General features: G+C 37.1%; 1 protein-coding gene across 9 annotated transcripts in view; it reads left to right on the top strand.

The window, feature by feature from the left end:
• Window positions 1–1,579: 1,579 nt before the first annotated feature.
• The window catches only part of PHF20L1 (PHD finger protein 20 like 1), a 73,958-nt gene continuing 59,182 nt past the window's right edge, over window positions 1,580–16,355 (top strand). For 3 of the 9 annotated variants that reach the window (XM_020910735.2, XM_070476980.1, XM_070476982.1), the window contains exons 1-2: window positions 1,580–1,855; window positions 4,005–4,124. In XM_020910735.2, coding sequence (XP_020766394.2) covers window positions 4,042–4,124 — 83 coding nt within the window. In that variant the 5' untranslated portion in view covers window positions 1,580–1,855; window positions 4,005–4,041. Of the gene's footprint in view, window positions 1,856–4,004; window positions 4,125–7,595; window positions 7,749–8,377; window positions 8,524–16,355 lie in introns of those variants that run through there. The other 6 variants (XM_020910741.2, XM_070476981.1, XM_020910733.2 and 3 more) reach the window with 4 other exon arrangements.

Raw genomic sequence — 16,355 nt, 5'->3', positions numbered from 1 at the left:
TGGAAGTCTTCACCCTAAGATTCAGAAGGTGGGTGTGTATGTCAGTTTTCATTAGGTAAAAAACAACTTTCAAAATTTCAATAGCTTAAACCAAGAATTATTTTTTTCCTTATACTATGTATCAGTTGTGGATCAGCATCATCATAATCTCTTTCGAATATGGGTTGTTAGGACAGTAACCATGTCAGAAATTGCATTTCACTGTGCCAGACACAGACAGCTTGGTGAATTGGCTTTTTAAATTACCAACTGGCTGTGACAAAACTTCCAATTTCATTTTATTAGCTAGAGAAAATCGAATGGTCACACATAATTCTGAGGAGGGTGCACATGTACTCACGTGTACATAAGATTCTGGGAACATGTGGTGTCCTGTACTAATGACAACCGCAATGGAAATTTCCCACACATGGAAAGGGATTTCAGATACTGGTCAACAGAAAAACCGAGACAAATGTCCACAGAGATTGTCTTATCTATATATTTCTGTATATTGCCATCTTTCAGTGTAATTCAGTAGCTGTAAGTAACATAGTAAGAGCTGATTGAATGTCTGTTGAATAAAGGATATGGATGCAGTCATTTAAATTACTTAATCTCACTATACTGGAAGCTTAAAGAGTGATATTTTGCTATTTTAACTCCACTCTGTAAAGTGTGATAAGAGTATTGTGTTGTTTGTATGCAATGTTGCATATAGAAAGCTTGAGAATCAGAGTGGCAACCTGGAAAGAGAAAAAAGATGTTTATCTCAAAATTCTTTCAATATATTCACTTGATAGTTTCCCTGACAGTGGGGATGCTTTCTTCTGTGACTAGTACAGAGTTTGGGTTACGGTACGTGTTCAAGAAAAGAAGTTTTGCTACCATTCTTCATTTATTCTTAGGTTGCCATGTCCTTCTCCAAGGGATGTTCCAAAGCAGGGACCGAACCTGGATTTCCCGCATTGCAGGCAGATTCTTTAGCATCTGAGCCATCAAGACAGCCCTATTCTTAAGAAAGTCACTTCAGTTTAGCCATAGGTTCTTCAGCGGTACTCGTCCTCCACAGGCAACCCCACACAAAATGTCTTAGTAATATTTGCCTTTTGTGTTGTAAGGATCTCCTATAAAGGAATACAATTGTGCGATTGTAGTTGTCATGTGATGCACTCACAGCACAGGGCCTGCCATAAACGAGGCATTCAATAGACGTTTATTCACTTTTATAACAGTAACCACTTGCTCTATTCTTTACGTGGAATGGGGGTGAAGTGTGCATACATCAGTACAAAAGTTTGCTCAGAATGCAGGGATTGAGGAAATTTTGAGAGCCCGGTTAACAACAAATCAACAGCATTAACATTCAGTGGGTTTAGGCCTCATCTCCCAAAGGTCAAACACTTCACAACTGCCAATGAGGCGCCCGAGGCCGCGTTCCTCAGTTGCTAACCAGAGCCCCTGCAGCCAGCGGTCAGCCAACTGCCGCAAAGCCCCGCCTCCCAGGGCGGCCCTCCAATCGGCCGCGCGGTCCGCGCCCAACCCTCTTGCGTCACGTGACGCGCCCAGGCCCGCTTCCGGCGCGTCGCGGACGGTTGACGTCGCCGGGCCCGGCGTCGCGTCAGGGCTGGCCGGCGGCGACGGCGGCAGAGGAGGCTATGGCAGCGGACACCGAGCGGGCTTGAGCGCTCGGACCTGCTCCCTCCCCGGCGCGACCTCGGGCCCGACCCCGCGCTGCGGCCCCGGCTCGCTCCTATCTCCGCTACCGCTGCCTGGGCGGAGGCCGGTGGCGGAGGCCCGGGCTGGCCGTCCTGTTCGCGCCCCGGCTCGGCCCCGGACAGCCCGACACCTGTGCAAAAAAGAGGAGGCCGAGTCGGTAAGAGACAGCGGCGGCGGCAGGGCTTGGAGCCCGCCGGGTCCTCCGCCTGGCCGACCGGGACACCCCCGCGCTGGTGTCTGTCTCTGGCCCGCGTCCCTCCCCATAACTCGCCGCCCCTATTGTCTGGGCGCCGCCGCTCTGTCTCCCCCTCCCTTCCTTCCCCCTCCGCCTCTCGCCGGGGGCCGGACGGCTGTCAAACCCGGAGGCGTCTCCTACACCCTGCGAGCCGGGTCTGAGCTTTTCCTGTCGGTCTCTGGTCACCTCCCTCCCGTCCCGCATCACCAACCACCCCCCTCTCCTTGGAACCACCACCGTTTCTTTGGCCCCGCGGCCATTCCCTGACCCCAACTTCACTCTCCCAGTGTTGTGTGTCTTGCTAAATTTTCTTTTCTTGCCGTTTATCAGGTCCACAAGTTTCACAGTCCTTATGCTTTCTTGTTCATTTTCCTTTCCAGTTTTTCCCCCCCTCTTCGTTCTCTGTCACCCTTTCTCTTTTGCTTCAAGTTTTACCCCTCAATAGAACTGTTTACTTGGTCTTACTTTTCCTTAATTCACATCTCTCCCCATCTGCCCCTCTCCACTCAAGAAAAGGAAATCTTGCTTTTTCTGAAACCTCATCCAGAAGCACCTCTGAGAGGATTGTATGTCCTAACTTGATCACTTCTTGTGGGTTCTAAGTTTGAGCCTAGAAAATGTTAGTGTAACTGGTCGGTTACCCTTCCTAAGTTTTCCTTGTGAAGAGAAGTAGGAAAAGTGGATTCGATTTCTACGCAAAACGTTTAAGTAACCGCCTTGGATGTTGCACACTGACCAGACCGTTATTAAAAGTATTCATACTATTGTTTCTTTTATACAGAATGCCCTCTGGCTGAGCTTGCTGTTAACTTTAATGCACTAATCTTTGCTGCTGCCGTGGCCGGCAGGAGGATATCACCCCCGCCCCCTTCTCCCCCCTACTCACCACTCCATGAGTATTTAAGTTTGATTTTTACATTTTTTTAATGGCATGTATTGTTATATTTGGCATATATGGCATGTACGTTGCCTTACCTAGTAGATTCTAAGAGGAAAAGGCAGTTGGTTTTTATGCTTGCTGTTATGTTTTGTCCCTTTTCAGTTGTGGCAAAACCATTGAAAAAGCACGGTACAGTTGTGTGTTTTCTTTTTTAAACTGGGAGGGAGCATAGTCATATTTGTAATTCTTAATTTCAAAAAGGTTTTAAGGATTTCTCCTCTCCCACATTAGCAGTAGGTTTCTATTCCTGATTAAATATATTTTGATTGAGCTGTCTCAAAATGCATCCATGTTCCTCAGGTGTTAGTTTGTGAAAAAGAGACTACCAAGTGTGCTGAACATCCACTGGCCAAAACGATAGTTGAATATTCTACATGTCCATGGTCTAAAGAGGAATAGGTATTCCTTTGTAGTTTTTTGTTTGTTTGAACTATAGCCTTTTATTGCCAATGTGGGTACTGTCTATATAGAAATATAGTAGAAATTCTCAGAGTTAAAACTCTGTGTCACTGTTGCTTACAGTGAATGTGAAGAAGATGAGGTTTCCTCTGTAACTTTATGTTAGCTAAAATTATTGAATCATGTGCTACCAGGTGGGAGATCATAGGTAGTGAAAAATCCTAATCACTAGAGGAATTACTAAAATCTTTACTAGAAGTGTGTGTACTGTTTCTTTCATCTTTATGATCTTTAGTGACTTATCAAGTGCTTTATATTATAAGGCACTCAATAAATATTAGTTGAAAAACTTGGTTAATTTGTTCTCTTAAGAATTTCAGTAGTCATGTGCCAGATCACTCAGTTGTCTTGATTTTTCAAAGATAGCAAAACATTTTCAACTGTTATCTTGAAGAATTTTCTTGGATATTTTCAAGTTAAAATTTAAATCACTTTAACCATTAGTGTTAATCCTCATTTGTTCATTCTTTTAAAGTAACTACCTTTTTAATGTCCTTTTTCTTAATTTATTAGTAAGATTGCCTGAAAGTTGCACAGTACTTTTATTGGCAATCATCATTCAAATTTCTTAAAAATTTGGTGGTTATTTTAACTTGTAATGTTTAAAAAATTCTGTTTAATCACTTGTGCCTTTTATGTATCAGAAGCTAACATTTTTTTTTCTCTCTTGAGGTAGTGAAAAGAGAATCCTGAAGAATAGGATCTCAAGATGAGTAAAAAGCCCCCAAATCGTCCTGGAATCACTTTTGAGATTGGTGCTCGTTTGGAGGCACTGGACTACTTACAAAAATGGTATGGAAAATACGGAGCCCCTGAAGTAAAGCCCAGTATCTGTAATCTACATGGGTTGTTTAATTGCTCTTTTCCTGACAATGGCAGAAACATTAACCTTGTTCTCATTTTGAATAAGCATATACATTGTTTTTTAGTTTTCCCACTCTTCAACAGATTTTGTAGTTATCAACACTCTTGTGTACTTAATATGAGATCTATGGGTGGTGGGGGAGAGAGAGGATTAATCTAAATAACTAGGTTCCTAAGTTTTGTATAAAACTTGATGTAAATCTATTTTTCTGGGGCCTGTTTCATAGCTGGTCTTTCAAACTACAGAATATGTTGATGGTTAGCATATTCGTCATTGGCTGTTCCACCTGAGACCAAAACCCAGTATATCTCTTTCCTCCCCAGAGTGTGGTGACCTAAAGGCGAGTTTTCACTGTTTCCAGTTTTCAATGAGTAATCCTTTCAGGCCTTCTCATTTCTTCTCCTCTACCCGCCATCTCTACCTCTGCCTGTGATAAGTGGTGAATTCGGATAGTTTCAGCATACCCCTACATACACAGTGGTGCAGGAGAAGTTGGTTACCTAGTGTAAAATCACTGCCCAGAAAGGAGAGAAAGGAAAATAGCATACACCAGGATGGCTGGACCACAATAGAAATAATTCTTTCTCCTCGGGAATGCCTCCCTCATTCTCAGTAGCTGGTCTCTAGCTCTGCTGTCTGGGTGGGTGTCTCTTGGTGCCATTCTCAGCCCCCTACTCAGAGATGGGCATTGGAGAGGCTTCTCTCCTGGGAGTGGTTCAGCCTCAGCTCTGCTTGAAGCCCATTTATTCTGACGAAGGCTCTAGCAGTTCAGCAACTGTACCAGACTTTTGGACATTTTCTACAATTCTCTTAAAAATGTAGTGGGCATGTTGTAGATTTGTCTTTGATTGATTCGTATTAAGTCAACTTCCTGAGTTGGCAATGGCAGGCAGAGAAATCTTGTTTAGTCATGACGTTTGACTTTAGACCAGCCTGGGGTTTTTGTCTGTTAGCATCCAGTGTTGGAACTCTGCACACGTCTGTGACCCCCCAGCTTGATGGGTCTTTTTGGGACCATTCAAATATACAGTTTGTGGTGGGAAGGCAGTTATTTGGCCTCATGCCACCAAGCTGCATCTCAGTGAGTGTTTTTTTTTAGGGGGCTTACTTAACTTTCATAAGGTGGAAAATGTCTACAGTGTTCAGGAGGCACTTGGAAAATGGGAACCAGGCATTTTAGCATCCCCTCCTCGTTGTGATGGTAAACAGTGCCTCCAGGTGTTGCCAAGTGTTCTGGGGTTGGGGCCTCTTTGTGCCCCTGATGGAGAGCCTCTGCATTAGACTGTACAAGGAAAGATGCTGTCTTAGTCCATAATTAACTCTCTTTGGTTTTGATTTTGACCAAAGGAAGCTTTTTACTTTGAAGGCACTCACAGTTGAATCTCTCTGTGATAGAAGAGGATGAGAAATGCTACTTCTTTGATGTTAATCCTTACTTTCTTTTCTTTTGTTAAAGTTACTAGCTTTTTGAATTTCTGGTTTAATTCATAAGATTCTTTTCTTAGGCTTCCAAACTGACAGAATTGTGATTGAATTAGCTTCCAGTTTTGAAAAAGTACATAGTTTATTAGTCCTTCCAGTGGCCTTCAGGGATATTGACATAATTAATTTTGATATTTGTAAGAAATTCACTTATGGTGAAATGCTTCCTAATTCATTAGCTGTTAAATCAGTGATTCAGTAGTTAAAAAGATTATAAAAAAGGACTACTTTAAAAATTAAGTCTGAGTTTGCTTTTAGAGTATGTGGAATTTCAGAAAACAAATAAAAGTTGTAGCTTAGTTTTTTCACTGTTTTATGATTCTCATCAAAAAATTTCAAGTGCTTAGATAGTGTGATATCATGCAGATGTACTCATTCATAAAATTTAGATTTAATTTAAATGACCCCAGTAATAATGGTCTCTTTAAAGTGAGTAAACATTAACCAAAATAATCACATGCGATAATCACTGACACTTGTCAGTTTGATTTTATGCACTCATTTATATGAAGATTTTAGCGTTCTGCTATAGTGGTGCTTTAATTAAAAACAAATTAATAGTATTGTATATACTTATCCTAGGTAATTGAAAGAAATAATTTTCTTGTTGTGACTTTATGTCAGTAGTCTCAAGAACTGTTTAGGCTTGGGTGGCCCTTTAATTTGTAGGACAAGTAATTAACTGCTAAGATTCATTAAATTTTTTGTGGGGCAGAAAGAAATTGTGTGAGACATGGTGCTCTTAATATTTTATTTCTGAATGAGATAAACTTTATGTTTTATTTGTTAAGGACCATTCTGTATTCCATATAAATTCTGTACATTTTTGCTTTAATATCAAGTAAAACTATTGAAGGGTTATTTAAGTGTTTAAAAACTTTGATATTGTTATGAGGGCAAAGCAGTTAATCACTGAAAATACACTGACCTTTCATCCTTCCCACTCTTCTTTCTTTCATATTCTCTTCCGGTTACATCCACATTGAATGCATCCATAGTTAGTCTTCCACATTTATTCATTAAGCTGGAATAGTAGTGAAGCCCTACTTGACATACATGTCTTTTGAATTGTAGGCATTAGAAAGGGAGGGACATGCAGGAATGCAAATATTACTTATTCTCTTTGTACTCAAGACATTTACAATGAGCAGTGTAGCTGTTTTTAAGCAAATGACTTCTCACAGGTTGGTACATTTAGCTCTTAAAGAGAAGCACTGAGAAAAAGTTGTGATAGTGAGGCACCTGAATGCCAATCTGTCTTATATGTAGCAGATTTTTCCTATATAAAAAAAGGTAAAGGAAAATATTTCTTTAGTATATGCCCTAGAAATAAAAGGATAAACTCTAAATTTAGTGGGCAGAAATAAAGTTAAGTGCCTGTGTTTAGGCTTGGGGTAGAGTTGATTTAATAGGAAGACTGAACCTATTTTTCTTTGGTAAAATACATTATTATTCCTTGAGCAAATCATATCACATACTCTTTGGAGTTCAGAAAGAGAATTTCATCCTTGGAAATACATTTCACATTTTTAAGTAGCAGTTTATTATTTTTTTACTTTCAGAGTAATTTTCCAGCTACATCAGAAAATCCTGGTGGTTTGATTATTTACCAGTACTAATGAATGCAGGGTCTGAGAAGCCAGAGAGAGGCCACTCACCTTCTATCCCAGTGTGCTTTTAAATACCTGGATCAATTCTTTGTTGACTAAACCTAATTCTTACTGAAAAGTGTGGGTTGCTTTAATTTTTAAAAAATTTATAGTCTTACTGAAAACATTTTGTTTTTTTCCTTAACAGTCTTTTAATTTAAAAGTCTTTAAAAATGCTAATGTTTACATTTAAGACAATCAACCATTTTCTCTCTTATCTTTATGTCCTAACCTGAACATATTGGCTGTATAATCTCTTGGATGCAGTAACATCATAAGGATGAAAATAGATACAGGTTGTTGATACAGGTTATGTTTGGGAAAAGAGAAAGTTCAGAGTTGAAGTTATATTTGACACATCATCAGTGAATTCTAAAGAGGAAAGAGTCAGGTTGTCACTTTCTGATCTTGTAAATACGGGTAAGTCCTTGAATTTGGTTGGTGTAGCAGTAAAATGAAAGCAGTGTTACTTACTTTAAGGATCAAATAAAATAATATATTTAAACTTCCTTCAAATTATATGAAATAATACATGATTATAAAGCACTTAGGTAAAAAAAAAAATAAAGCACTGAGGTAAATGCAAGGAAAGAGGAAGAGTTGAAAAATTTTTGGGGATCTGAAGCCTCAGGTGTGTAAGTTTTTAAATGTAGCCTTAGTGTTGACAGGAGAATGATCTAAGATGTAGAAGGAATATCATGTCATTGCAACATGCTATAAACCATCTTTTTGAGGTGATAATAAAAATCTTTGTTTTTGAAGAGTTTTATAATTTACAAAGCACCGTTAAGATATTCAAGTATCTAATCGTTCTGAATATTATTCAATAAGAAAAGTGATAAAATCTTCCAGTTTGACTACTGATTTAACTTTTAGATTGAAATTAAAATATTCTCTAGCAAATGATTTAGTTGTGAAAACACAACAAATAAAGTAAGTGTGCTCTGGTGTTACTCTTAAAATTGAAATTATAAAGTTAGTTTAAAACATTCAGATGAGTTACGCTCTTCTGACCTTTTTTGGAATATTTCTATTTAATTCTCTTCTAGATCTAAAGGAAAGGAAAATGAAAGATTAAAAAAAAAGTGGAGATGTCTCCAAGTGTCAGAGTTTGATAGAACAGTATAAATTTGAATTGGCAAATGCTGTTTCCACACATTTGGAGTTTTTTGAACTGTATGGAACATTTGCAAATGTGAGTTTTTAAAATGTTCATGAACAGAATTTTGTAGAGTGGGAAAATTGAATAAATTCAGATTGTAGCAAGTACACATACTTTATAATTTAAATTAAATTTTGTATTATCTGAATTAAAAGAGGTGGTTTTGGAAGCTGTGTGGTCTGTATTTGAAACAGAAGAGGAATGTTCCTGAAAAGGAGTGTGTAGATCAAATTTTGCTGGGAGAAATTGAGGGCAAGAGGAGAAGGGGGCGACAGAGGATGAGATGGTTGGATGGCATCACTGACTCAATGGACATGAGTTTGAGCAAACTCAGGGAGATAGTGATGGACAGAGAAGCCTGGTGTGCTGCAGTTCATGGGGTCGCCAAGAGTTAGACACGACTTAGCAACTGAACAACAACAAGATCAAATTTAAAAGCTGAAAACATACTTAAATTACATTAGGTGAGTTTGGAATTTGTAGAAACCATGGGTGAATACTTTTAAAATATTCTTTTGCTAATGTGAATAAAATATGTCCTTTTGTATATAGAACTTCCCTAAATCTCTTCGTGCTTAGAAGGTATTGATTCTAATTTTGGGTTACTAACTACCTTTGAAAACCTAATTTAATCTGTTGACTCAGAAGAATGTACAATCATATTTACACACCAAAATAATTGAGTAATCTATTATGGGTGGTTGTAGGAAGCTTAATGGGGAACTCCAGACTAAGGACCCTGCTTGTAAAGAATTTCAAATTGAAATTCGTAAGACTTACAAATTCTGAGATTCTTTACAGTCAGAAAGTCACAAGTTTTGAATCCTAAGATCTAAGTGAACCCTCAGTTTAATAATCAAACAGGTCTATACCAGTGTACAAACATTTTAGTTCTTTAATTTTTAAAATTTCCACTTAAGAAAGCTCTGAACTTTTTTTAAAGTAGTTTTTTGATGTGGAGTGTTTTTTTAAAAGTCTTATATTGAGTTTGTTACAATATTTCTTTTGTTTAATGTTTTGGTTTTTTGGCTGTGAGGCATGTGGGAGCTTAGCTACTGGGCCAGGATTGGAACCCATGTCTCCTGCACTGGAAGGTGAAGTCTTAACCACTAGACTGTAAGGGAAGTTCCTCTGTGAACTTTCAAAGATAAAGTTCTCCCTTTCCCTCCCCTGTTCCTCCCCACAAAAAAATGTTGAAAGCAGTGTTAGAAATAGGTATAGAGTAGTGTAGAGTAGACATATTTATTTTAAAATATGCCTGCTTTGTTCTTGTGGTCTTTTCTTTTCTCTAATATTCTTTCATTATGTTGGTTCTTTTTTTTTTTTTTTTAGCTTTTTCTTGCTTGTTCAAATTTTTGTTTATCCTAGTTCTCTTGAAAGGCAGGAGAAAAGGAGTATTGAAAAAGGTAGATATAACTAAAGTCAGAAAACGTGGCTTTAGGTGCTGTTCTGCCATGAACTATGGGACTTTGGAGAGTTCTTTGCTTTAATGTCCCTAAAATGAAGGTGTGACATATTCAGTGATCTTTTAGGTCCGCTGAACTGGAAACAGATTCTTTTATCTACTTTTTACCTGTTCAGCAGGGACAGGTATTTTAGTCTTACTTTTAGATAGGTAGTAAATGACTTGAGGCAGAAGTAAAATAGGTAAAGACTGGAAGTCACATGTAGTGTGCTCAAAACTGCCAGACTCTAAAAGAAGAGAAAATTAATTGAAAAAGATGGAGAACGGTGAATATAATTGGAAACAAATATTTAGAATTTTAAAGTACTTGTGTTATAGTGGTGTTGGGAAGGTAGTTACTCTTTCTCCATCCTGCTGTTCTGCTCATTTAAATGCTTTCTTATTAACTTTAATTTTGAAATTACTTAGAATTATAACTAAAGGCTTTAAGAAGCCAGTAGTTACTCAGTAGGATGCTTTAACTTTCTGTATGGTACCCATTAACTAACAAATTGATTCTCTTACTAAGTTCATTGATGTTAGTAACTATATTTTAAAAGTGATTCAGGTGAAGTCCAAAAGAGTGGTTCTCAAACTTGAGCCTGCATCAGAATCACCTGATCCCAGTGTTTTGGTATTTTTATATGACTTTATATTGAAGAACTATTACCTACCACCTTAGGCAAATCATCAATCAGCATATAAAAATTTTCTTTTTATTAAAGTAGAAGCTGGTATATAAGGTACTGCATTATTTCTGTCATTAAAATTAACTCAAATTGTAGAGAATTATTGCAATAAAATTGAGGAAAGAATGTGGATGTTTAATATTCAGTGTATATTAAAAGTCTCTTTTCATTGCCAAAAACCCAACCCTCTTCAGTGAAAAATGAGTATGTTTCTAGTATATCATGGGTAGGTAAGGTACTAAAAAATAATTTACTAATGTGAACTAAATTATATGCAAGCTCTATCCCATTTACTCATAAAAAGGTGCCCAGGAAATTTCGTTGAATTTTAGTGGGTTAGTCAAGAATGAACCTGAAAGTTTTGGGGATATCTTGAAATCTGGTTACCACTATAAAACACTACTGCAAATGAATTATGACTTGTTGAAAACTAAGCATAAAATGATAAGAATGATATTTATCAAACTATTAAGGAATTTCATATCATTTCATTTTTAAAGTCACCTAGTGTATTTCTTCAGAGAAGGCAATGGCACCCCACTCCAGTACTCTTGCCTGGAGAATCCCAGGGACGGGGGAGCCTGGTGGGCTGCCGTCTGTGGGGTCACACACGGGTACACAGGTGGACACGACTGAAGTGACTTAGCAGCAGCAGCAGTGTTTTTCTTAGGTCCCTAACAACTCATTTCCCAACCTTCCTATCTTAATTTTTAAATGTAAGTAATGACAGAATCAAGCATATAAGTTAAGCTACTTTTTCCCCTTACATTCTTTTATCATCATAATGTAATGTTTCATACTTAGACATAGTTGAGATGGAATTTGCCTTTTTTTTTGAGAATTTTTAATAATAAAACAAGAGTCTGTTTGCTTAGTCTTTTTATATGGGATGGGAGGAATGTTTATTTTGTACAATATAATAAAGGCTATTTTCCATGCTTTCTGGCTAACAAAAACTTTTTGCATTTTATTTGTATCAGAAACAAGATTAAATTTGCAAGAAAAAATAAACGTATAACTTGATTTCATATTGTTTTTGTTTTCAGTACCTCTTGAGAAAGAGACCCCTGTATTGTAAGTACTGCAGTAAGGTTGACAAGAGCTGAAAATGATCAGTTGTAAGATGCAGAATATATGATGATCAACAAAAGCATATTCTTTAAGGATAGACAAACCTCCATTCAGGGATCTACCACTTACTGTTTTGACGTGAGGAAGTTACTTGACTTCCAGAGGCTCTATGACCTCCTTAAATAACTGGAAATAATAGTAGTACTTAACTCAAAGGGTTGTTTGAAGATTTAGCAAGAGAGTGCACTTTAAGAACTTTTCATGGTCTCTGCCACATGGTAACCACTTAATAAGTGTTAGCTTTAATGATAATAATAGCATGAACGTTAGTTATTCTAAGAAAATAGACTCTAATAGGAGAGAAGTCATTGTAAATTCCTAAAATTTTAATCATAGGTGTATAAGCATATATGACTGTTTAGTATATTAAATTAATTTTTAAGTGCTGAATATTAAGAAATAGAAACGGTCGACTGCATCCTGCTAAGGTTAGTGTTTGGAGTTTTATAACAGAGTTTGATCATGTTGGCTTGAACAAATTATATGAAGCACATAAACTTGCAGTAGAATATTGGTGGCATTTTTGGTGGAGTGGGAAGTAGTCTAATTGATTTTTGATAGTCTAATTGATTCTTATGGTAGGAGATGGTAATGAGCATAAAGATTGTGTTGTAGGCATTTTGATTTGGTCAGAACCAATGGTGTGAGTGAACATAGGCACAGCAGGAGATTCAGATACTGAGGACATAGAGCAGCGGGAGTTTAAATCCAGTGATCTGAAATGCAACATTGATTTGAAAAGCGGCTGCCACAAGTCACTAGGGGAAAATACATAGCTAACTCTGGTCTTACCCATTCTTTGCTGCAAAGATTACGAACAGGTAGGAAGTAGGGTGACCTGTTTTATGTCGTATGTGTGTCTTCAGGATGAATGGCTCTGAAAAGACCTGAGGGATAATGTGGTGAGATCCTTAGAATTCCGTATTGGAACAGATGCAGTTTTGATGTATATAACCCTCCTCTGGGTGTTCTTAAAATTTAGATTCTTTGGATTTATGCTTCATTTTGGAATATCAAGTTTGAATTAATCAAAACGGTTTTGTTTTCAGTATATTGTTCAAGTGTGAAACAAATTACCGTGCAATACCTAGAAGCATGTCATCTAAAAATACTGTTTTAATAGGTGATATTATTGTAGGTATAATCAGCGAATGGGTGAGAAAACACTTGAAAATTACAAAGTATAATTAAATTTAAGGTATTTCCAAGAAACTAAAAATTTTGAAAGGTTAGCAGGTTATAAGAATCTTAGGTTTGTGTTTGACTTCATTCTACGTTAATTTTTATTATTTGGCAGATAAACCTTTTCTGACAATTATATGTAAGGAAGGTCTCTATTTCTATTTCTTATAATATGTTTTAGTCATTTTTTATTACACATTGAGTTTCTTGCTAATGCAGTTCCTATCCACAAGACTGTTTTGAATTGTTAATTCTAACACCTGGAGATCCTGCTAACATTTAAATTACATTTAAGTCATTTTTCAAGTGTATTTCATCCTTTAAAAATTGAAGAACTGCTTTATCCAAGAGAGCATCTAATTTAGGTATTCTCTTTGTGTGCTACTGCAATATACCTTTACTAGCTATTACATTATATTGTAATTGTATCACCTCATTTGATTCCCTTTTCTTCTCTCCCTCCTGAATTTTTTGATTGTAGTTTTATTCTTACTTTAGTGTCTTTGACATTCAGTGAATTAGAGACTCAGTGCTGAGTTAAATGGATGAGGAACTGTCAATTTTTTAATTTGTGTAAATTAGAAATTTTACTGTCTTACCAATATAAACAAGAAAAGGGTTGTTATTTAAAATACATAATTTGAATAATCTATTGGGTCAGTTGCCTTTTTGATTAACACTTGTTCAGATGATGAATGAAATCTCAGAGTGAATTCTGATGGTCTTTGGGATATTTGGTAGTGCTCAGTGGGTGATAACCTCCTGATTAGTAGTTAACAGCCATGTCCTTTGGCTTAAGTGCTTTAATCTGTCAGATTATAGTTCTGGCATAGCTGCATGCCCATCATTGTTTTCTTGCTCCCAAGGATATGGAACACCTATGGTTTGAGTGTTAACAGATGATCTTGGTTTCCAGAGGACTTTTTTTTTTTTTTTGGAATCATGAACTCTGTGGAAATCTGATCAAAGTTGGGAACCCTTCTCTCAAGAGAATACTCATACACATATGTGCCAGATTTTTTTTTACATATATTCTCAGGGAATCATGGTCTCCTGATCTAGCTGTCAGTCAGGACTTGCCATGTAAAATAGTTAATAACATGAGCCAGTGTAGTAATTCGTCTGTAATGGTAATTCCCATTGTAGGTTTCTTATTTCCTTTGTGTTTTAACAATAGACTTGAGTTAATGTTATAGGGAATCAGTACAGTGTGTACCTAGTCTTTTTGCTCAGTGTCTGGTTTTTAATAAATTACAGAGTGAGTTCAGAATCCATAAAGCTTGTTACTCTCTGACCCATCTTGTGTAAGTGGGAGGCACCAGTGACAGTGTTAAAATGCTGGTATTATCGGATGAGGCAATAAAGTGAAAGGTTAAAGTAATTTTTGTTTTTGGTAATGGCCTTGCTTTAGTCGGACTTCCCTTGTGACTCAGCCAGTAAAGAATTCGCCTGCAATGCAGGATACCTGGATTCAATCCCTGGGTTGGGAAGGTCTCCTGAAGAAGAAAAAGGCTACCTACTCCAGTATTCTGGCTTGGAGAATTCCATGGACTGTATAGTCCATGGGGTCACAGAGTCAGACGTGACTGAATGACTTTCACTTCACTTCACTTTACTCTGCTGTTAAAGCCATGGTTGAACGTGACCATTAGAGAATTTTGACCACACTGATTCAGAAAGAGTCCTAAGAAATCAGTTGAGGGATTGTGTGCTTAGTCAAGTCATTGCAGTTGTGTCTGAATCTCTGCGACCCCGTGGACTATGGCCTGCCAGGCTCCTCTGCTCATGGGATTCTCCTGGCAGGAACACTGGAGTGGGTTGCCATTTCCTTCTCAGAAGTAGAATTGCACATATGAAAATTCTGTTAATTTCAGCAAGGATCATTCTCAGTATTTTTAAATGCTGTTTGTTTCCATTAAACTTAATAAACAATTTAGGATGGATTATTTTTTCTTGCTAACTTTGCCCAGAGTAAACTCTATTCTCTTAAGATTTAAGTGCAAAAGACATATGAGGGCAAGATAGGTGCAGAGCAGTGGAGGCAGTCCCTTAATTTCCTCACTGGGTAATGGCATTTACACAGTGCAGGTAGTTTAAAGTGGGATAGAGAAGACAGATGTGGGAACTTTATGATGTTGTTGTATCATCATAAGGAATAGTAGAGCTTTGTGTAGAATTTTGGCATTGAAGAATCATAACCGTAGTTGCCTTCTCTCCATCTGTTTCTTTTGAACCCTGGAGAGGTGCCAACTATGTTATTTGTTTTTGTTTTCTTCTTATCCCTAATTATTTTAACTCTGAAATTCCAGTCTCTCACTTTTCAGATTTTTTTCCCAATCATTTACAAATATTTGGGACTCAGCCTAGTCACTGTTCATTACTCTTAACAGCTTTCCATGATTCATCCTTTGAAAAGCAAAAACAAAAACATTATCATTACATCTTCCAAATTCACTAAAAAAAATATTACATTCCATTCATACTCAGTTATAATAAAACATACATTGTGCATCAAAATAATTGTTGTCGTTCAAGATGTAGAGGCATTTGTGAATACATTTGTTCAGAAGTATTTTTTATTCACTGAGTATCAAGGCATTACTATGGGTCATCTTGAATAGGGAAATCATTTCACTGTATAGAATAAAATAATAGAGCTATATGTTAAATTACCATTTTGTGTATTTTCTATGTATAGCAAAGATCTTGATGTTAGGGTTTTTTCCTAAGGTTAAATGATAACCAAATTAAGTACAGACTTTACAGGATTCCCTGTTTGTATATAATGAATGAAGAGATGTTTCACTGGTTCACTATTTCAGGGCCCTTTAGTTTGAACCTAGTCCAGTCTGAGCTCTCACTCTTCTTTACTCACCTTATTACTTACCATATAGTCTAGCCAAAGGGAACTCTTTCTTGGAAGTGCCCCTCCAGTCTCTGGTCCTGAGGTCCTTGAAGACAGAAACCACATTCTGTTTGTCTGAATCCTCCTTGTCCAGCTGATGCTCAATCCTGAATCACATGATGGTTTTAAGTAAATGAACATTGATTGAATAAATGAGTAATGCTTTGTTTACACTTTACCTTTGTACCATGTTGATTAAGTCTGAATCCCTAAAGTCCCCCACCAAGACCAACGTAGGTAACTTCTTCTAAGAATGGTCACCAGGGCACCAGTTTTCTCTGAAATATTAATTATTGCATCTTATGTAGAATTTTTGTAAAGTCAACTATACTTCAGTGAAAAAAGCAAAGTATATTCAAATTACCAAAAAAATTATGGCAAAGAGAAATCAAAGTCGAAATTAGTTTCAAATTAGTATTTACTGCTGTTCACTATCTTCAGGGAAAACTTAACTTGTGAGGAAATATGTTAATGAGCGAATTAACTCTGAAAAATTCATGGTTTTTCAAAAGTA

Source organism: Odocoileus virginianus, chromosome 15 (assembly GCF_023699985.2).
Source record: "Odocoileus virginianus isolate 20LAN1187 ecotype Illinois chromosome 15, Ovbor_1.2, whole genome shotgun sequence".
Lineage (NCBI taxonomy): Eukaryota > Metazoa > Chordata > Mammalia > Artiodactyla > Cervidae > Odocoileus > Odocoileus virginianus.
This window is presented reverse-complemented; position numbering and strand designations above follow the sequence as displayed.